Source organism: Leptosomus discolor, chromosome 1, assembly GCF_034619465.1.
Source record: "Leptosomus discolor isolate bLepDis1 chromosome 1, bLepDis1.hap2, whole genome shotgun sequence".
NCBI lineage: Eukaryota > Metazoa > Chordata > Aves > Leptosomiformes > Leptosomidae > Leptosomus > Leptosomus discolor.
In genome coordinates, this window is record NC_141391.1 from 201322098 (window position 1) to 201345492 (window position 23395).

Sequence of the window (23395 nt, forward strand, 5' to 3'; positions counted from 1 at the left end):
ACAAAAAAAATAGTCTCAAGAGTATGGTAAAACTGTTACAGGAAACCTAAAGACTAAGGTAGCAGAAAATAAATTATACTAAATTATAATATAGGCTGAAGTAATTAAAATAATTTATTTTCTTAAAATGTACTTTATGGCTATATAAAAGTGTCAGCCAATGATACAGTTATTTCAATATGGAAGTACGTAGAAATGTTTTTGGAGTTTAAAAACAAAAAACAGTGAGCTTTTTTAAAAATAAGACCAGTCACAACACATTACACCAAAGGTCTACCTATCACAACATCCCGCCTTCAGTGGTGTCTGAAAACAAATAGCCATGGAAATGTATAAAGCACTGGTATTTCTCCATGGCACTTCTCAGCCTCTATCTATCTGTGGCTAAAGCACTCTTCAGCAGACCTGGTATCTATGTTCCTAAAGTCATACTGTTCTGTACTCTAAATATAGACAAATACATAAAACTGTATGCACATCTTAAAACTATTTATTACCTCTCCTGGAAACTTTTTAAACTCCTAGCTATATATAAAGATGTGTGAATCATTAAATGATTCATTTCATTTCTATCTATAACACTAACCAGCTAATTAGACACTTCTGCTATACAACAGACTGAACTGCTACTATGGTATGTGAAAAGGTAGAGAATGAGGGCGGAGAGACAATGATCTTGTGCTCTTTTAAGTGATCTCATCGAATCGTGGATAATTCCCCTCCTTCTCTATCATTATGTGTACAGGAAAAGTACTACAGCATTACCACTGTAAATTGCACCTACATATTGTTGGTATTTCTAAAATTACATGAGAAGAACTTTGTGATGGATTTTCCACTACCCATAATAGCCCGTCTCCCAGTCTCAAGACCCTGTGACTAATCTTCTTCCTTCCTCTTCAAACCTAATATCCTCCCATCACCTTCACTCCCCTCTTTCCCAGGCTTTCTGCAAAACTCATCAGCTGTCCCAGCTGGGAGAGAAACAGTCAGTATCAAGGCTAGTTCTTAGCTCTGCATAAAGTGAGCAACCTGTGCAAGCACAACCAGTACCTAGCCAGCACTCCAAACACAACAGATAACTGTGGGGCTTACTCTGCTCCTCAGCAGCTTTGCTAACATAGGTCACTTTTTTTTTTATTTAAAAAAAAAAAAAAAAAAAAAAAATCAACAAATGAGCTTTACAAAAGCCATGGAACTCTGCATGGCAGACACTTTTCTCCTTCTGTAAAATGCTGATGAAGCAAGTCCTCAGCTTGAAAAGTTATTGGAAGGAGAAGACAGATGTGGTAACTACGTAAGTTCTGCAACCTTAGAGAAATAGGCTTAAAAATGAAACAAGGCAGTTTATATGTAAAAGTCCGCATTTTGAAGACAGTCTAAGCTTCAGAAGCCTCTGTATTTTAATTTTCCACACAGAGGCCTTGCCCGCCTCTAACTTCTAAATAGACTAGACTAGAACAGAATGGAACAGTATAGTTTAGTTTAGTTTTATTCATTTGGAAGTGACCTACAATGACCACCTAGTCCCACTGCCTGACCATTTCTGGGCTGACCAAAAGCTAAAGCATGTTATTAAGGGCATTGTCCAGATGCCTCTAAAACACTGACAGGCTTGGGGCATCGACCCCCTCTTTAGGAAGCCTGTTCCAGTGTTCCAGAAGAATTGCTTCCTAATCATAGATTGGTTTGGGTTGGAAGGGACCTTAAAGATCATCTAGTTCCAACCCCCCTGCTATGGGCAGGGACACTTTCCACTACACCAGGTTGCTCAAAGCCCCATCCAACTTGGCTTTGAACACTGCCAGGGAGGGGGCAGCCATAACCTCTCTAGGCAATCTGGTCCAGTGTCTCACTACCCTCACAGTGAAGAATTTCTTCCTAATATCTGATCTAAATCTACCCTCTTTCAGTTTGAAACCATTACCCCTTGTCCTATCACTACATGTCATCGTAAAAAGTCCCTCTCTAACCTCCCCTGATGTAGCTTTGAACCTTTCCCACGCATCCTATCACTGGATACCAGACAGAAGAGATCAGCACCTGCCTCTCTGCTTCCCCTCCTCAGGAAGCTGTAGAGAGCCCATGAGGTCACCCCTCAGCCTCCCTTTCTCCAAACTAGACAAGCTGAAAGTCCTTAGCAGCTCGTCATAGGACATTCCTTCCAGCCCTTTCGCCAGCTTTGCTGCCCTCCTCTGTATACATTCAAGGACCTTCACATCCTTAAATTGTGAGGTCCAGAACCGCACACAGTACTCAAGGTGAGGCCGCACCAACGCTGAATACAGCGGGGTAATCACCTCTTTTGACCAGCTGGTTATGCTGTGTTTGATGCATCTCAGGATGTGAGTTGTCCTCTTGGCTGCCAGGGCACACTGCTGACTTACACTGAGCCTGCTGTCAACCAGCACCCCCAGATCCCTTTCTGCAGAGCTGCTCTCCAGCCACTCCTCTCCTGTGCCGAGCATTACTCCGTCCCAGGTGCAGTCTGGCATCTGTTCTTGCTAAATTTTCAAATGTTAAATAAATTATTCATGATTGCCCAATGCTCCAGTCTATCCAGATCCCTCTGCAAGGTGTCTTGTCCCACAAGTGAGTCACCAGCACCTCCCAGTTTGATATGATCAGCAAACTTGCTAATGGTGCATTAAACTCCTACATTCAGATCACAGATAAAAGTATTGAACAAAACCAGCTCTAGAAGGACATGGCTGGTGACTGGACCCGAGCCAGATATAGCCCCATTCACCATAAATGCAGAATTACTACCATGTGTCTGCCTTTGCGCTAGGCAAATTTAGCTGCAAGTTACATATACTGAAGTGAGACACTATGTTAAATTTATTTTTTAAATGTCACATTTAGATAACCATATTGGAGACTACTATAATTAGATAATCCACTACATCAAGCAGGATGCAAAAAATGTCAGTTTTATTTCTAACTGAAGTTACTAACTCATAAAATTTTTGTTCTTCACACAAAAAAAAACAGATTTCATTTGTTGTACTTACTTGAAAGTAATGCAGAACAATAAATTGTGCCAGTTGTGATATTTCAACTACAGTTGTTAATAGGCATAATGAATTTCTTGAAAGTTATTTCTAGTCTAAACAAGTTGAAAAATAGGTTACTAAACTCTGTACATTATATACAATTGATGCAAGACTAGAATAGAAGATGCATTGACTAAAAAAGCTAATTCTTTATCCTTCCTAAGTAATTGTGAGTGGAGGCTACTTTGCTGATAAAGGTAATTTGGACAGTCATAATCTAAATTTAAATTTTCCATTTCAATGAAAATAAGTACGTGTGTGCAATGAACAAGTAAGATATATAATTACTGTCAGCTTTCAGACTTCAAGTATTTTATAAAAATATACTTCTACTGCAGTTTCTGATCGTAAAATTATTTTACATTTTTTTAAAAAGATACTTCTATCAAAATTCAAAAGAATAATTATATTTAATAAGTTTCCAAATATTTTCAATAAATCTATACAAAAAGTTTTGTTGAACTCTTCACATTAAAGAATAAAATACATTATACAGATGCATTCCAAAGTAACATGCCACCAAAAATATGTCCTTTGTACATGAAAAGCATTTATAACTATTTATAACTTTAATAAATATGCTTATTGGATACATTAATTTGAATGATCACATTTAGCCACCTTAAACAGATGGGTTTATGGCAGAAGGATCCATACACATAAAATATTTACTGTTAACGCTTAATGTCAGCCTCTCATGCTGTTTTGCTGATTTCAAAATTAAAGTTGTATGTGACTACAGAGCAAAAGCTAAAGCCACAGTTAAGGACAGAAATATTCTGTACTAAAGCATGACCTAGCTGCTGTCCTGACTGAGAGACACTGTCAGAAGGAGTGCCTAGGCAAGTTTAGACATAAGCAAAGAGTAACTGCAAAATAATACTAAAATTATGCATGGATTGCCAAATTACAGCACAGTGCTACCGCATCCATCTGTATGATTTATTACTTCAGAATATTAGCCTTTTGGTGTTGACCTTTACTTAAGGATTCCTACCAACCCTAGCAATCTTTTCTGATGTTTGACTTTAGACCTAGTTTTGAGACTTTTGAAAATTATTTGAAGTTCATTTTTCACTCATATTTCATACCCTGGGCACTTAATTTTTAACTCCATTTTATCAATACATTTCATCAATACATTTCATTGCAAATATAAACAGCACTAATTGTTGAAAATTATATGAAATGCAGTTAAGAATCTCTGATAAATAGGCCGTTTAGTCCAACAAAAGGAAGAAAAGTGCATACTTCTCATGAAGAGCCACACAGCTATTCCTGAAAAGCATACTCTAGCTACAAGAGTAACTCCTCTGGCAACAACCCAAAACAAACAGTAAAATGACAAGCCCACCTTTGCCACAGAGTCTTACTGGCACTACTACTTACATACAGAGTGATTTTGGGGCATCCCTCCTTAATGTATGAAAACATGCTATAGAAATGTGCTAGTGTTTCTGTTTTCCATAGATTTTGGTTGGAATGGATCTTTACAATCCTTGAGACCAATCATTAACCTGACACTGACGAGCCCACCACAAAACCATGTCCCTAAGCACCACATCTACAGGCCTTTTAAACACATCCAGGGATGGTGACTCCACTACTTCCCCGGGCAGCCTGTTCCAGTACTTGACAACCCTTTCGATGAAAAATTTTTCATATTGTCCAATCTAAACCTCCCCCAGTGCAACCTGAGGTCATTTACTCTCCTCCTATAGCTTCTTACTTCAGAGAAGAGACCAACACCCACCTCACTACAACCTCCTTTCAGGTAGTTGTAGAGAGCAATGAGGTCTCCCCTCAGCCTCCTCTTCTCCAGGCTAAAGAATCCCCGTTCCCTCAGCCATTCCTCATAAGACCTGTTCTCTAGACACCTCACCAGTTTCATTGCCCTTCTCTGGACACGCTCCAGCACCTCAATGTCCTTCTTGTAGTGAGGGGCCCAAAACTGCACACAGTGTTCGAGGTGCGGCCTCACCAGTGCCGAGGACAGGGGCACGATCACCTCCCTACTCCTGCTGGCCACACTATATCTGATACAGGCCAGGATGCTGTTGGCCTTCTTGGCCACCTGGGCACACTGCTGGCTCATGTTCAGCGGGCTGTCAACCAGTACCCCCAGGTCCTTTTCCGCCAGGCAGCTTTCCAGCCCCTCATCCCCAAGCCTGTAGCGCTGCGTGGGGTTGTTGTGACCCAAGTGCAGGACCCAGCACTTGGCCTTGTTGAACCTCACAGCATTGGCCTCGGCCGATTCAGTTGATTTTAAAATCCAGGCAACTTTCTTCCCATGTTAGGTCAAACGTAGTAAGAAATCATTATCTATGACTTAAGCCACTCAATTTGACAGTTAATGGTGAAAATGAAGCTTCATAACATAGGTTATCACAAATCCATAATTAATTTTTTTAAATATCCTGTGACAGTTAAAATACTACAATTTTTGGCATTTCATTACCTCATGGTTGATTAGATTTCTCCCATACAGTACCATGCAAACATTTACCTTATACTAGAGATATCAGATTATCAGTTAAATTTTGTCATTGATTATTAAAAGGGATGAATTTTTAAAAAAAAAAATATCACATGGTTTAATCTCAAATTCATTCATGATGGATGCACTTGCAAGTCTGGAATTTGTCTGACCATTAGATTAAAATCATAAACTGCACTGCTATAATTTGTGTGATGTTGAGTAGGCAACAACGGCATTTCCCTCCTTGTGAAATATTGCAACTTCTGGACTACAGAGAAGTTTTCATGGACCAGCACATTAAAAGTATGAGATGTTATGTTCATAGTGTAAAGTAACATTTACTTTCCAGTTTTCTTCATAATGCTGTGACTTGATACTTGACTGACAGCTTCCAAGTATTAGCATCCATCTACAAAACTTCAGTACTGTTCTATTAACTGTTTAGCATTCAAGCAACCAACTATATTTTATTCTACTTAATACAGTACTATAGTAGGCATTTATTTCTACTTAGATGAACTTCATAAAAGTGTGGGTAGCTATCAAAAAAGACAGCATTGTAACAGAAATTACACAACCTAGAGGAACACTGCTTACTAGAAATGATGTTACCCACAGGGGTTGTCCCTGCAAGCTTGCTCTCATGAGACTGGAACCTCCTGAAAAGCAGTGACTGCTTAAGGTTCACCTCCGAGTTACCACAAACAATTGATAAAACTGTTTTTCTTAAGTATCGCCTATAAGCTTTCAGATGTCCTTAGGGAAGAGACATCCCTTAGATCACATCAGCCCCCATATGGATATGGTCATCCATGCTTGTCTTCCATCATTTTGCAGCACATTTTGCTCCAGTCTAGACTCACAGTTGGTTAACATGGAGCAGTTCATTCAACTTCATTCATTCAGTAAGGGACTCCACAACCAATGTATCTACCACCAGCTCTCATGTACTATCCATTCAGTCAATATACTAACAATATTGAAATCTTTTTGCTACCTCTAGATTCTTTAAACATTGCCATTTGCTTAAAATTATAGCTCCCACATACTGAAGCTTGCTGTCCAAAAGAAGGAACTTCGTCATCAGTAAATGACTGCTTTCTTTTTGAGCACTCCACTTACCAAAAGCAAATTTTCTACCTCATTCTCTCTCTTCCTGAATCATTTCTACACTGTTCAAAGCCAGTATGTTTATGGGAGACAAAGGTAAGAGTTCAGAGTAAAATCTCAACATCAGATGTTGCCAGATGCAGGTTAAGGTTTACAACCCCCCAGCTTGAATTAATGGAAGTCTGAACAAAAGAAATACTGTCAAGACTACAGCTGAGCAATGAGTTACTACTATTATGTATATTAATTTTCAGTAATATACATTAACAACAGAAGAAGCTCCTGACAACTGAAAAAGACATTCAAAAGATCATAAATGTTCACTTGATAAGATCTCATTATGATACACAATTCTGCTTTGAGTAATAGTAGAGATCCGAGTAAAATATTTACATGCTGATTATGACTTGTTCCAGAATTAGTTTGCTTTTTATAACTGGCTGAAATCATCTATTGTAAGAATTATAATAAAAGCTTTAAAAAAAAAAAAAATTGAAAAGTCCTATACAAAATGAAAAGACAACTGGCAGAAAACCATAAATATTACCAAATTATGTTCTCCTCACGGCCTACAATTTAGAGATCTTGGTCTAATTGAATTCACCTCACTAAATGTACAGCTAGTAGCTATGATTGAGAAGTATCTTCTTCATACACAAAAGATATAGCTGATATTCCAATACTAAAAAGCCCAAAAAGCTGATCCCAAAGCTAAAGAAGAAAATACTAGAGGAGGGAAGGAGGGAAGGTGGGAAGTCCCAACTGCCCCAGGGAATCAAATGCAAGTAATAATTCTGTGGTATCCAGTGCAAAATGGAGGCAACTATTAGGAAAAACAGTTAGAAGCGATCAAGGAAGATCTACCATTCTAGCTAAAAGTTAAAAATACATCCTGTTTCCAGGTGGAACTTGTATTTAACATTCAAAGTGCAACAAAAAACAATAGCAAGAAATATGTTTGATGAGACACTTTCACTTCCAGATAGCATTCATTGCACTTCTGCAGCCCGTTCTTCTAAATCATCTGTGTGCATTCATAACAGGGCTTATGCCTAACACTTTTTAAATTTCCCAACATGTTAAACTTTTTTTTCCTTCCCCTTTTTTTAATTTGCCATGAAAATAGTAAGTTTTGGCTGTTTAACAGTTAAAGTGTTTACGGAGGTCAGGAATTTACAAATGATTTTACAGTCAGTCTCAGCTCTTGCTAAGATCTCTGAACTCTGTAATAGCATACAAATATCATCTCCATGGTAAAGCATAAAAATATGATTTTAAAGTTGTATTAAATAATTATAATGCCCAGTGAGCAGCACTTAAGATTAAAGTATAATACAGTAATTACAACCATAAAATCAGATAACAAAATAACTACTGGTGAGCTAAATAAGATGGCTTTGTTAAAATGAAAAAGAGCTTTATGGCACAAATTAATTAAAACAATTATGAAATGCTTTACAAGATTTTTAATCACTTCAGCACCAAGTCGACATATAAAGATGGATTGACAGAGAAGGTCCTTATTAATCACTAATTTTCAACAGCAGCAGTAAGGTCTAAATAAATTCTGTATCCATCTCCAATTCAAAATGCTTCTGCATGGTTAAAGAAAACCAGTCTTTCCAGCTATTACCATTAGAGCTCTTTTTTCCAGATACTTCAATACAATCCTAGTTCAAAATTATAGGTGTCAGTACAATGTTTTACAATATCATTAAACATGAACATAATTTGGCACATGCAATTAAGTATTCTTTAACCATACTTTAAAAAAACCCATTAGCATGATTGAACACGTAACAAAGATTGATCAAATGTCACCTATTACCACGGTTTCATCATCAGTTCATTGTATGAACACAGAAGATTCAAATTAAAAACCAAACAAATGAGTTAATCTGTATCTATGACAGTATATTGAACAGATCACTTGTTCTGTGAGTTCTTATTAAAGAACAGTAAGTTATTTAATAAGAAAAGCATTAGTCTCGGTTGATATTTTGCCTTTTAGAGATTCATATTTTCCTAAACAAAAAAGCAAACCAACTTTTCTCTGCAGTTTGAAAAGTTCAATCAGCACAGAAACTGAATGTCCTTTAGAAACCACGCAAGTGTCAAAACTACTCAACAGGTATCCCTAAGTAATTTTTGGGCTTAACTTATCATGAGAAATTAAGTTCTGAGCAGAACCACGAAACTTTGTTCGAAGCATTGGACAATTCTAAGGGAACCGGCATCTTTATCTCTGGGGACAAGAACCTGCCGAATGCCAAACACCAACGCAACATTCAGAGGAGTACCTGTAGGAATCCCAAGTGAAGTCTAGACTTTTAAAACCTTACCAGCCCAGAAAGAACATACAGCTCTTAAACCAACCCAGACGCTGAGAAAGATAATTCCACCAGCACTAATCCTATTCTAATGAAGGAAGTTTTACAAACATCTCCAATTAAATAAGAAACCATAACATTACCCATAAATATTAAGAATTATATCAACCAAGCTTTTAGACACATCTACAGCAAATACTTCAAAGCATGAGAAGCACACAGATAAGTACAATTAAATAAGCTCTCACTGTGGATCAACACAAATATATATAAAAATGAAAATTTTTTTATTGCCTACATTTCATTAAGAACTTGACTTGCACATATATACACACAACACACAAATATATACAAGAGAGCATAAATAGCAAAAATATACGCAAAGTGTAAATTTATGGCCATGACATGAAAGTACTTTATTGCAAATCCTTACTTGTGGCATTATTACAGAACTGCAGAGAACTGACCAACCAAGGCATTTGTAACTCAAGACAGAAAAAAGCAAATAAAGTATGATTAGTGGAGCCAAGATTAATTTGTTCAGAACATTAAAAAAAATACATTATCAAATTTGTATTTCATTCGAAGCAAATGAAACACACATTTACAATATAGCAGCAATAAAAAAAATAGGACTTGTAAAATCATGAGCATAACATGGTTTTAAAAGGTGAAAGAACATTTTAACTGCACCTAGGCATAAGTAAAAATATTTTCCCAAACAATACTATGTAGTATTTATTAAAACATTCATTCTTTAAAATATTTTAATGTAACAACTTTAACTTTGCACTAAAAATACCTTCCTTTCTCTTGAAAAATTTGTAATTTTTTTACAATATTTAAATGGAAATAAAAAAGAAATTATCCCAATTAAGATATTATGTGTAAGAATACCTGTAGTAACTCTCCAAAACAGATGGCTAAAAGATGTGTTCACAGTGGACACTGCAGAAATACTGAAATATTATTGAATCTTTGAAAAATGTAGCTGAATTCTACACGAACTTCCTTACGGGAAAGTCAAAATACAGCACTATGTTCTTAAGTATTTTTCCATTACTTCTATTTTCAAAAGATGGGGGAAAAATATACAGAGCAACAGTAAGACCTTTCTTTTTTTCAGTAATAATTTTCTGCATTTTTATTTTTCCATTTCTTGTTACTAAGATTCAAGGGCCAATTCTACAATAATATTGGTGATTACTGGTGAAAGAATCTAGAACACTATTAACACAGAATTTATTTAACTACAATAAAACATAAGCAAGATCAGGTTGTGCAGAACACAGATACAAACCCCAGGAGGTGTTGTATAAGAGGTAGAAAAAAATCTTCCCAAACTTACCCTCACAGAAGATGCAGAATATTTATACTAAGTTGAGTCGTCAATACTGCCTTTATAGTTTATTGCAATGCTATTAAGAAGCCAACATAAATCAAAAATAAATTTAACATTATAATAGGCTATTTAACTTTTTTGCTAGAACTGCCTTCTTGCTAATTTAGAGATAATGGCATGCAATTTTAACATCTTTTATCGATGTTTACAGAAACCCAAGACTACTTTTATTTACAAATGCACGATCTTCTCCAAATGGCTACCCCAAACGCTAACGTAACTATCAGATGGTCTTACAGTAAACTGAAGAAGCTGACACTCCCCCAAACATGAAATCAGCCAACTACTAAACACCCATAAATTCTGGAAACACAAATCTTGAATTAATTTTGGCATTCCTACACCATGTCTCTTTGCTTTCTAGCCTAAATGCAGCAGAAGTGAAAGACAGCATGTGATGTAAGTGTGACCTTTTACAAACCATGAGAGATTTTGAGCAGAAAAGCTCTACCGACATTACAGGAAACAGAAAAGATAATTAGTTATAACAGATTTCTTATATTATTGAGCTATCTATTGATCCTCCCTCTAATATTTTTTATAATTTCTAGAACAATCTGGATGACGATGATTAGGAGATAAATGAGATTGAGTAATGTTTTATCTTCAAATTCCATCTTGTCTATAACAACATTCTATTAACAAAGTTTAGATTAAACACGATTCATCAAAATTATTTTCTGGAGTTTAAACAGACTAAGATTATGATTAAATTAGCAGAGCAGTTTGGCTGTTTGAAGTCTACTGCAATGTCCTGCAGTGTACGCACAAGGACAGTTACTTTGAGAGGAGTTGTGATCCATAAGGCTGGGTTAATGAAGGTTGCCTGAATCACTAACATAATGCATTAACACTCTCCAAAGGGCGAGCGTCACTTTTCATACACTGGTAATCCATTACTATTAGCAAACAAGCTGTACATGCTTCATCCACTCACACAGCAACTTATTATGTTAAGATTCTCTTCACCGTACACTTACCCAGCATCAAGAAAATAATGTGACACAGTAGCAACAGGAATATTATCTTCTTCCATAATAACTTTAATTAGCACTTAGGATATTTACAGTAAATACAGATCACGAGATTTCTTTTTTAAAAAGTCACTGAATTCCTATCAGCCATACATTTTCCTTTTGCATACCCAGTATAAAGTTAAAAAGACAGAAAAGAAAAAAAAAAAAAATGGAGAAAAGTAAAGCAGAATAACATATAATTAATCAACTATGCTATGATTCCATCAAAAAGTTAACCAGGTCAGGATCCCTTACCTGAGGCATCCAAAATTTATGAAATGACAGCAGTACACATCCATTATTGCTTATCTAACAACTAAAACTTTAATCTTACACATACTTCGGTGTATTTTTCTGGCAAAATAATACTTGAGTGGACAGTCTTCTAGACCAAAAGAAACAGCCCTAACAATATTGAAAAATGCATATCTTACCATTCAAAACTTTTAACTGGACCACTGCATTATAAGGGTTGTGATCAGCAATACAAAGTCCAAATGACAGCTAATAACTAATGGCATCCCTCAGGGATCAATACTGGGGCAAATACTGTGCAACACCTTTATTAACAACTAATGATGGCACAGAGTGGATTCTCTGTGTTTGTGGATGATACCAGATTGCGAGGAGTGGTTGACATGTTGAAAGCTAGCACTACTATTTGGAGGGGCCTTGGCAGCTTGAAGGAATGGCTGATAGGAAACTCCTGAAGCTCAGGAGAGGCAAACGTCCTGTATCTGAAATTGAATAGTCTCATTCAACAGCAATGACCAGGCACCAACTTGTTGGGAAGCAGCTCTGCCAAGAAGGACTTCGGGGTCCTGGTGGACAACAGGCTGCACCCAAGTCAGCAGCGTGTCCTTGCAGAAAGGAAAGCCTACAATATATTGGGCTTTCTAAGCAAGAGAGAAGCCAACAGGTCAGGAGAGGTGATTCTTCCTCTGTATTCACAACTTGTTAGACCATTTCTGCAGCATTATGTCCAACTCTGGAAGACTGGCATACAAAAGCAAGTCCAGTGGAGGGCAACCAAGGTAGTTAGGAAGGTAGAACGCTTTACACAGGAAAGGAGGCTGACAGAACTGGGTTTGTTCAGCCTTAAAAAGGGAAGACTATGAGCAGCTGCAACTACCTAATGGGAAGGTGTAGAGAAGATGGAGCCAGACTCTTCTCAGAGGTACAGAGAGATAAAATAAAAGGCAGCGGACATCAGTTCCATAAACAAAAATTCTAATTATTTATATTTTTTAAAAAATAATATCACAATCACAGTAGTCATAACTTTGAACAGTCTCACCCAAAGAGGCTGCAGAATCTCCAGCCCTGGAGTTACTGAAACTCAACAGGGCAACACTCTACACAGCCAGATCTAAGTTGGCCCTGTCCCCTTAGATCAAGGGGTAAGAGCAGAGGTTAGGAACATTGACTTCCAGAGGCCCCATATAACCTAAATAGTTCTAGGTTTCCATAATGTCAATTATATCCAAATCTTTCCCTTACAAATAGCAATGACAGCTTTTTAAAATACTTTAGTTTCTACAACAAAAAAACACGCAACAAAATTTCCCTCACTCTGAAGTGTTATAATCCCCATTATTTTAAAATAGTTTCCTTTAACATGTTTTCTACATATGCTACAGGTATGTCATACAGACAACCTGCAAAACATACCTGCTATAAGATGATCAGCTCCTTAAAATTAGTATTTTGCTTTGCCTTCTCCAACTATACTGCTCTAAACAAGGAAACCACCCTCTACCACTCAACCATGTAAACGATCTATCTCCTTGGTAGAGTACCATGCGATAAAGCCCTGGTGGGAAGAGGGGCCCAAGAAGGCTGGTCAATATTCAAGTATCACCTCCTCCAAGCTCAGGAGCGACACATCCCAACAAAGAGGAAGTCAGACAAAAACACCAGGAGGCCTGCGTGGATGAACAAGGAGCTCCTGGACAAACTCAAACACAGACAGGAAGCCTACAGAGGGTGGAGGCAAGGGCAGGTAGCCTGGGAGGGATACAGAGAAATTGTCTGAGTAGCTAGGGATCAAGTTAGTGTACTAACAGTTAGAAAGATAAATAAACAATTGCAGGTTTTGATGCAGAACTACTTCAACAATGGCCTATTAAATACAGTTCTATAAAGATCTCACAAAATTATTTTAAATCAGATAATAATCAGGACCCCATACTTTACTTTCAGTTAAAAGCTTGGTAAAGGACAGTTCAAGAAAACACATTTGTTTGCTATAACTGTCTTTTTTTAATTTTTATTTAAGTGTGAAGCCTTAAAAATAATGCTTCCCAAACCTAAGCATTGAATAAGGTTATTTAACTGTATCCTTTAAGCACTGAAGGTACAAATAACCATTCAGCATTTGTTTCTTTCTTAGAATCTAAACAATAATATATACTACTATATTTAATATTTTTATTAAACCAAACAATAAGGTTCATTATTAGACTGGTATTTTCCATTTTAAAAACTTGGTTTAAAAATTTGTTTGTATAAATGTTCATTGACCGTGTTCTGGAAGTCTATTTATAGGCATTATAATTATCCACTTCATTTAATATACAATCATTTGCTTCTATAAGTAATTGAAACGTAAACATCAATATTGATATAATCATAAAATGAAATACAAAAAGTCACACTGCAAGCAGTTAGATTATTTTTGAAGTAACAAAATACACTGCTTTAAAATTATTTTAATACAAATATTTCGCTACCCTATATACAGAAGTATCCTCTTATATTTTCCATATTAATTTACATTTTAAACAAAAAATACATCTACAACAAAAAGGTTTACATACATTTATAGTGTAATATTATATAAAAATTGTTCTCCTGCCCTTAGTTTTTGACCATTAAAAATACTTTAACATCCTAAAAAAGCACAAAGAGCATTATCAAATATTCAGGATGTAAATATGTGCAGGCTAACCCAAAATCTGCTATGGTAAGCACTGGCACAAAAAACCCTCACAGTATGTATAATGAAAAGATGGACTTAACCTTTCCAAGAAGATTATCAAATATTAAGCTACACAAGAAATATTTTTTCTATCTCATCATTGACAGGCTAGTGGTGCAAATATATGCCTGGTTCTGCTTGGCAACATTTTGTTAATACTCTGTTCATTAATTTAACAAACTATCAAGAGAGTATGTTTAGAATGGGCGAGCATTATCTCTTGCATTTCATTTAATTAAACTCTCTTCTAGCAATATGACAGTCAGCATTTCGTGAAAGGAATTATTTTAAGGATGAAGGTAGAAAATATTTCAAAGTGCTCTGCTAGAACATGAAAGTATAATCTAAAATTACCCCTGTACACACTGTAATTTATCTATAATATTAAAGATGTTATTTCCAGAGTTCATAATTAATTGAATTCCACAGAGAAATTATTCAGGCATTCCAGATAGCAAAATGATGCACAAAGGCAGAAAACATAGTGCCGAAGGACAACCATAAACAACAACTGTGACTTGCCCGAATTACAACAATCATTGAGCTTAATGTGAAACGAATACTGGCTGCTTTTTGTATGTGGTCATTACTCTGCTGCAAAGAAATTGCCATTGAATTTTGATTATATTGCCTTAATAAAAAGTAATGAAAGTTGCTCATGCTCTAGTGGCTTTCGTTTAAATGATACAGGACAGTGATCTTGCAAAGGCCAGTGTGCCACAAATTGATTATGACACCTCATCTGAGGAAGGCAACGTCACCCCCCCATTGGAAGTAACTGCAGCGATATTGGCTTGACTTTTTGCAAACATTTTAACAAAACACTTCCAATGAAACACCAGTTAGAAATTATGTTAGCTTTGAAGACTTACCATCAATCCGACTAACAAGTTCCTCCAACATTTTCACTTTCTTCTGAATTCCTGGCTGTGCAAATGTGTAGTTATCCTGAAGAAAAGAACATATACAAGCATAAGTTTGTGAAGGAAAAATACAAAAACTACGTTTGTTTCCTTCAATTACTTATCTCCATCCATGTATTTTTCTACATTTTCTTAAAGTGTTTCTGTTCCGAGTCCCCATTACACCCTATAGCTATTACTGCATCAGTTGCTCACGACTTCTAATCTAGCGCCCCTGAAGTTACAGCTGTATTGTGGAAGTCCAAGTAGCTTTAAAAGGCTGTCATCTAAAAGGCCAAAATGTGCCATGCTAGAGATTTTTTTAAGGTGATTTTTTTTTCTCATAAATTTACAATTCTATCACAAATAATGTAGGAAGTATGAAAATTTAGACCCTGATCAGTGACAGGATAAGAATTTGTTCTTTAGAAGTTCAGAATAATACCTTCCAGCAGCATAAGAAATCAAAAGTCTATTTCAATGGAGGCATGACTGTTCTGAACCCAAGGTTACAGTTAATATCATGAATCAAAATCTAACACACAAGCTATATAGCTAAAATGGCAGGGTATTTGCATGTATTTGTTCAGATGTATTAACTCTAACCAGATTTTTTATTTTCCGATTGAAGCTCTAGAATAGAGTATGAAATCATGAGAAAGACATCTCCACTTTAACACCAAAGCAATCAATCTTTTTACATAAAAACATTATTTAAATACACAGTAATGTTTCTGAATATTTGACTGACAATCCCTGCACTGAACTCATTTTGTTACGGTTTTCTATATAGAGAGATTCAAGCAAAGAAAATCATCAGTATATATTTCAAAAGAAAGTTGCTATGTAAAATTGTTTCTGTGTAACCATTACATGCACAGAAAGCCAAGGTAAAGGATTTTTCATCTCAACTGCTATCGTTTGAGTAATTCCTTTATGAAAATCAATTGGAGAGCTGAGCAACTATCCCAAAATTCACCCTAAAACTTTTTTCACTGATGTCAGAATATTAATTTTTCTTGACTTGATTTCAAATTTTAACTTGGCCTAAGAGTAAAATGGATGAGTATCAGTTCATTTTTATGTATCTTAAGACATTCTTCTTTCTATTTTAAAAAAAAAAGAAAGTCTATCTTGACTTTCTTGACTACATTTACATGTTTTTTTTAATTTTGATTTGTTCTACAGAACTGAATTGCAATGTAATCTTCAAATTCTATAAAACTGCCATAAAGTATCAAACCTAACTGTTCACAAGGGAAAACTATACACTAATAATTCTGTTGGTCATAGTGCATCAGCCAACAAGTGATTTCCAGTATCGAGAAGGCTGTTATGTTCTCTGATCACCTGTAACTGACCACAGTAGTAACGATTTAAAAAATTACAGCAAGATTCTTTACTGGCCTAGCAGTAGCACTTTCACCGTATTTGGTATCAGAAATCAATGTATAAACCAAAACAGTGTTGACAAGGAAGCAAGGATAATTCTCTCAATTTTGGAACTTTCCACAGGAATCACAAACTAAACTAGGCAATCATTTCACCTTTTTGGTATCGTCTCTCAAACAGAACACAAGCATCCTCAGTAGAGCAATAAAGGATCAAAATTGAAAGAATGGAAAGTCTCACACAGAATTCAAATCTATTATAATCTTATTTCAGGGACAGAGAATCTATCCTATGCACTGGGACAACACTCTTATAGACTCTCTCCTGTATTAGTCATGTATCACATCCAGGATACAGCATGTCTAGAAAATAGTATATTCATTTTCTTTACAGAGTCTACTCTAGCAAAAAAAAATGTTCAATTCTTTTTTCAAATGTTTATATACTCTTCTATGTATTTATTTAAAGTTAACCAGTATATCTAGAAGTAGTATTGTACTCTAAGTACAGCAATATGGCACTCAATTATTTAACATATTACAGATCCTCTATAAAAGCATCTTCACATATTTAACACTGAAAGCCAACATAGAGCTAAAATACTACTACTTTGATCATTAGTCTCTCCCCAGGTAGTGCAACTCCCAACTATGATCTATGAATCTGAAACCGTTTTCTATCTCAAAACATCATTTACTCTGTACACACCTGGATATGCAACCCAAAACTGCCAACTTGGATTTGAAAGCAGGTAAGTTTGCTCTTCACTACATTTCATCTTTTGCCTCTTCATTTATTTTTCTGTTCATTATTTCAGCTGCAAATGAACACAGCTGGGAGTCACTATTCTACTTGTGCTGACTCATCTAACTGGAAAGATCTTTGTTGGCTCCCCTCTTCTAATTAAACTACGCTGTACATCTTCCCTCCTATGACACTTGTATTTGACTTTCCGGAGTTCGCAAAACTGTGAGAAGGACTTTGCAAACATAAAAAGTATTCTGTTATCTACTATTCTTGATCCTTTTGTGCTTATAGGTGGAGGAAAAAGCTAGTAACACAGTTAAAGAAAAAAAATGTGTCAAACTCATGAAATTCATGAATTATTGCTCATGGCAATGAAGAAGTACAGCAGTTAAGATTTTAATTCTTCTATCATACAATTCAATTGGTGACACCAGCTTCAAAATTTGGCTCAAATTTACTCCCAACTATTACACCTCCTCCCTGCCAAGAGGCGCAGAGGGTTGGGGAATGAGGGTTGTGATCAGTTCAATAATACTTCATCTCCGCTGCTCCCTATGGGCCATGTGTCCTGCCAGAAAGCCTGTTCCTATGTGGGCTCCTCTCTACAGGCTGCAGCTTCCATCAAGGGATCTCCACCTATTCTGGCATGGGGTCCTTCCACAGGCTGTAGGGTGGATCTCTGCTCCACCGTTAACCTCCATGGGCCGCAGGGGGACAGCCTGCTTCACCAAGGTCTTCACCACAGGCTGCAGGGGAATCTCTGCTCCAGCACCTGGAGCACCTCCTCCCCCCCCCTTCTTCACTGATCTTGGTGTCTACAGGGCTGTTTCTCTCACTTTTTCTCACTCCTCTCTCACAGCTGCTGCACAGTGGTTTTTACCCTTTCTTAAATATGTCACCGCAAAGGCACCACCAGCATCATCAATGGGCTCAGCTTTGGCTAGCAACAGGTCCATCTTGGAGCTGTCTGGAACTGCCTTTGTCCAACACAGGGCCTCTTCTCACAGAAGACACCCCTGCAGCTCCCCTGCTACCAAAACCTTGCCACACAAACCCAATACAAGTGCTTTGATAACTTCTGCAGAAAAAGGTGTTCTAGTATTCAACTCTCACACTCATTCCCCCTCACAGTTGTGGGTCCTCACAGGAACATTTCATTACTCATCCTGCAAATTTTTGTTGTATTTCCTCATTTATTCCTTGTGTAACTTTGACTATCCATATTAAGCAAAATATAAACTTTGAAAAAGTCTTAAGTAACTGAGAACAGGATTGTCTTGCCTCAACAGGTCTTCAGCAAAGTTAACAAAACGCCTTATATTTCTAACCACTGTTCTTGACACTTTCTAGTCACTATTCACATATGACAAAGTATGCACGAGTACACAACGGAATCCATGATAAACATAAAAAATTCATGCACTGGTGTGCAATATTTAAATTCCTTGATGTTCTGCTCAAATAGTTTCCAACACACTTTCAGTGAACTATGCTAACCCACTTCACAGCTGAACGGTTATAATATCTAGTTCAGACTCCAACACGTAATTAGTTTCACCTTACAATACAGAAGGTTAAGACTTTATAATGTCACAAGGGCTCAAAACTTGCTTCAGTCTCCAATCTTTGTGTTAGTAGTCTGCACTTATTCTGTAGAGGCTAGTATAACCACCTCACTGCCCTGCCACTACAATGATGTCAGGTAGGACTTCTGCTCAAAAAATAATCATTATAATTTAAAATAAAATATTTCAATTACAGCCTTCGCTTAGCATGGAAAAATGTATTACATAATTCCTTACTTTTTTTTTTTTTAAGGTTAGAGAAATTCTGAATGGAAGATACTTGATTAGAAAGAGAAAACAAAGAAAAACCACGCACTGAACAAATTTAACTGGGACTGTCCTCCCATATTCACAAAAAGGGGAGGGGAGGTGGAGAGAGAGAGACAAGGGGAACCACAGTTTCTAAAAGCATGTTTAACCACTGGGTATCAAGTCCCATCCCTTTTCCTAGCTCGACTCTGAATGCTGACACGAAGACGTAACTTGGAAAAGTGTTTATCTTGAAATATACGTCCTAAAGTAACCTTTTCTTGGAAACACTGAGAAAGTGGTATTGACTGAACTAAGGATGGTCCCACTTGCATTCTTAACATTCTCCAAAAGTTGCAGTATCTACACCATACACCTCTAGTATTTTTTGTTTGTCTATCAGGAAAAAAATACCTAGAAGATTCTAGTATTTTCAATCACGTATATCAATGAGATACTTACTAGTCACTCTGATGCATAGTGTAACAAATAAACTCCATTCCCAATCACCATACACAGCCACAGCACTGACAGCTACCTGTTCAGAATATTACTAACTTATGATAGAGTGCTAAAAATAACACAGATGCTTTTTAATTGCATTTTAAATGTACTTCTGAAGCAACTGTTCACCAAGTTCAACACATCTCCATGTTATTTTAATTTTAAATCTCTTCCAAAATACTATGGGTACTTCATAACAATGAGCCTGTAATAAATCTGAACATATTTCTTTCCAACTTCTTCAATTATTTCCATTACACATGGAAAAAGAAATGTAAACAGCATTTGTGAATGACATCTGTTGTATAAGTACAAAGGCAGCTGTGTAAGTACACACAGAAGGAATAAAACACATACCGAGTATTATATATAATAACATATGTATATTATTAATTATATATAATAAATCTGTAAGTATAAGTTACATATATATCCTTCTGTGTGTATATATACACACAAATGAAAACACTATTACTTTTTCTACTCATTCCTTAGGAAATATTTTCAAATTTCAAAATCGAACTTTTCTTATCTACGTATCAGAAATTTTAATATTTTTGTCCTTCTGCACTTATTTACATTATTTAAAAATACACAGAACAAATTTCAGAGTATTCCCAAGGTCAGAAAATGAAACAAATTAGCAACTCTCTGAACTAAGAACCCTGGGGAAACAATGCCCTCTGAATGATACAGAACCTTACTGCACTACTTAATATATATCACGTATGGCCTTTATTACCTTTATCATTATCATGAATATTTTTTATTTTGAATATTCAGACTTTGCAGGCCTTAACCAAAAAAAGTCCCCCACATCTTTTTGTTTAAATAGGTGATGATGGGAAAATTTTAAGAGAAAATGAAAGCTGAAAGGAAAGGAAAACAACCTTTCATGTCATCATGGAAGAAGAAATAGAGCCAGCCAAATTGAAAAGAAAGAATATTGTCAGTAAGTTGAGAATGACTGCAGCCAAGCACAAGTATAGGCACAGTGCTTTTTATCTTTTCAGGTCACACAAGCTGTTCACCAACAACGTACTGATGAAAAGATCAGAACCATTTACAGAAGTAAATGGAAAGATTTGACACAAAGTCTACATCTGTTGTTTGTTTTTAATAAGGTTTTATCAATCAGATGAGAGCTTTTACACATAAAGGATATATTAAGCAATCTGTATACAACATACCTAGATGTCCATTTTCTCTACTGATATATATTTAAGAACTCCTTTGCATCAATTTAGGTATGTTCAAGCATATTATCATATGAACAAAAGACAACTGAAAGAAAAAAAGCTTCCTGAAGTTGTATATTTATCTCATTATGTCAGAAAGGGAACTTCTCAATTTTAATTTTTAAATTCATGTAAGTACTTCATTCACATATTTGTGAATCCTCTCAGCAAACTCCTATTAAAAATCTTGGTTCATCTTGCTTTCAAAGTTACATAAGCAGGTGGGGGCAGGTGAGAGGGAATCATGACACTTGGACAGTGACAGCCAACATGTATATTAACACTGTCAATGGTAGGCACAGTTAACCCAAGAAGTTTCTTGAATCTGGAGATTATAATGTAAATTCAATCTTAAATACAGTTCAGGAGAGAGAGTGTGCATGCACAAGAAACACACAAGTGTGCAGCCGTATGCTGTCTGCACATATTCCACAGCATGTTCCATAACTACTCCAAAATACTTCCTTTAAAAGAAAAGATCTTTCAGCCTTTGCAATTATTAAGCCTGAATTTTGAAAACTTAAAATTTCCTGGGAAGTAGGAAAGAGATTTAGAAAGCGTTGCAGCCCAAAATTTTCTACGCAGAAAACAGTATCTTACTTATTCCTAGATAACAGGATGGAAAAAGCAACATCTTATTAAAAAGTAGTTACTGATTCTCGTGTTATAATAGTATCCATAGTCTCAGAATCAAAGACTCAATCTTCTACTGGACTATCTAATCAAACCTCAGTTTTATACAAGTAGATGTATTATATATTACAGAAACTGGTAAAGTAGCAATAAAAGTAGTGCTCAGGGTATATTTTTGGATTATGCTGTAGGCCAGACAACAGTTCAAATCTGGCTAAGAGCTAGAAAGCATAACTATGGACACTTGCAATCCCAAAAGACGATGCTGTAAATTTTAGGTAGAATATAAAATATTTTTATTCCAAAGCATACTGATAGCATAGTATATTTCATATAAAACACAGAAAACCATGCCCTTTATATAAGTATTCAGAACCGATTGCAAATAGATTCGTTCTCTTCCTGAAATTTTTACTTTCAGTGACAGGCTAGAAAACTGCATTATGGGCTTCCAAAGAGACAGGCTCCTGAACAGCTTCAGAAGACACCTGTCCTGAAGAAAAATTACAGCCCCCAGGATAAATCCTTATGATGCCCTCAATTTTCTGTTACCTGAAGTCCCAACAAAGGCTTATCATTACAAAGTAAAAATTGGCTACTGGGCCAAACAAAAGAACCACCTTGGTTTTTCCCTTTTAAGAGCAGTCAGCAGCAAAGTACTACAGGGGACAGTAAGAGAAAATGAGTCCCCAGTGATATGCTTGCAGCATTCTTTCAGTTTCCAGTTTGTAGCACTAAGACTTCCCTAACTCAAGGTGGTATCTTGCTAATTAAAGTTCTTTAAAGATTTTTCTTCCACTAGCTTCAAACTTACCGGGTTCTAAACCCATGTAAAATGCTTTTCATTCTTTGACATGTAGCCCTGCAGCTTAGTTACTCAACCATTTTTGTTTTTTAAGCCTATCACTCATCAGTATTACAAGACACTCTCTAGGTCTTGCATCAGAAGAGACTGAAAGTAACTACTCCCTATTCACCTTCCCCATGCAGCTCATAATTTTAAAGACTTCTATTATGTTCTTCCACTTAGCTAAGTCATCCAAGCTGAAAAACATAATCCCTCACCCAGAAACTGTTCCATACCTTTGATCACACTTACCTTACTCTATTTTATTTTTTTTTTTTAACTTTCAATCCATCATTTCAAAATAGGACAGACAGAAGGGATTAGCATACCAAGTACAAGCTCATTTTAGGTTTTAAAAGTAGCAAAGTGATGTTTTGTCTTTCAAAGACTACTTATATAAAAGCTTCTCCTCCCTATGTGGTAACAGGCAATGCTTCCTACCATGGATGCTTCGCTTCTTTATGAAATTTTGATAAATGACTTTATCAAAATGCATTTTGGAAATGCAATTAAACTGTACAGTTGTTCACAGGCTGATTCCTTCCTCAAGCTACCAGATTTGCACTGCTTTACCGGAGTTACAGAAAATATGAAAACATTTGTTTTTCATCCTTTAACCATTCATTCTGTTTATTTTTACACTTTCTACAAACTTTCCTGATGTGCATGTCTAGTTGCCTGTGCTCTCCTGAATCCCCTTGAAATCATTTTTAAAATACAATGTCATATCCAGCCCATTCCTTTCCTCTCACACCAAAGCAGTTTTGAGCACTGATCTTCTTCTTTACCCATTACTAGAGACCCTCATAGGAGGTAATCACAGATATATTTCAAACTAAGCAGAGTTAGCAACAGCCTCTGAAATTCTTACTAGGCATCCTGATGCACAGTACTCTAGTGATGCATTCAATCTTCTCACACTGAGGGGGAAGGAGTACAAGTCCT

General features: G+C 36.2%; 1 protein-coding gene across 4 annotated transcripts in view; it reads right to left on the bottom strand.

The window, feature by feature from the left end:
* TBC1D22A (TBC1 domain family member 22A) overlaps positions 1–23395 on the bottom strand; it is a 184804-nt gene that overhangs the window by 82031 nt on the left and 79378 nt on the right. For all 4 annotated transcript variants that reach the window (XM_086473776.1, XM_086473768.1, XM_086473763.1 and 1 more), the window contains one exon: positions 15246–15321. In XM_086473776.1, coding sequence (XP_086329902.1) covers positions 15246–15321 — 76 coding nt within the window. The remainder of the gene's footprint in view (positions 1–15245; positions 15322–23395) is intronic.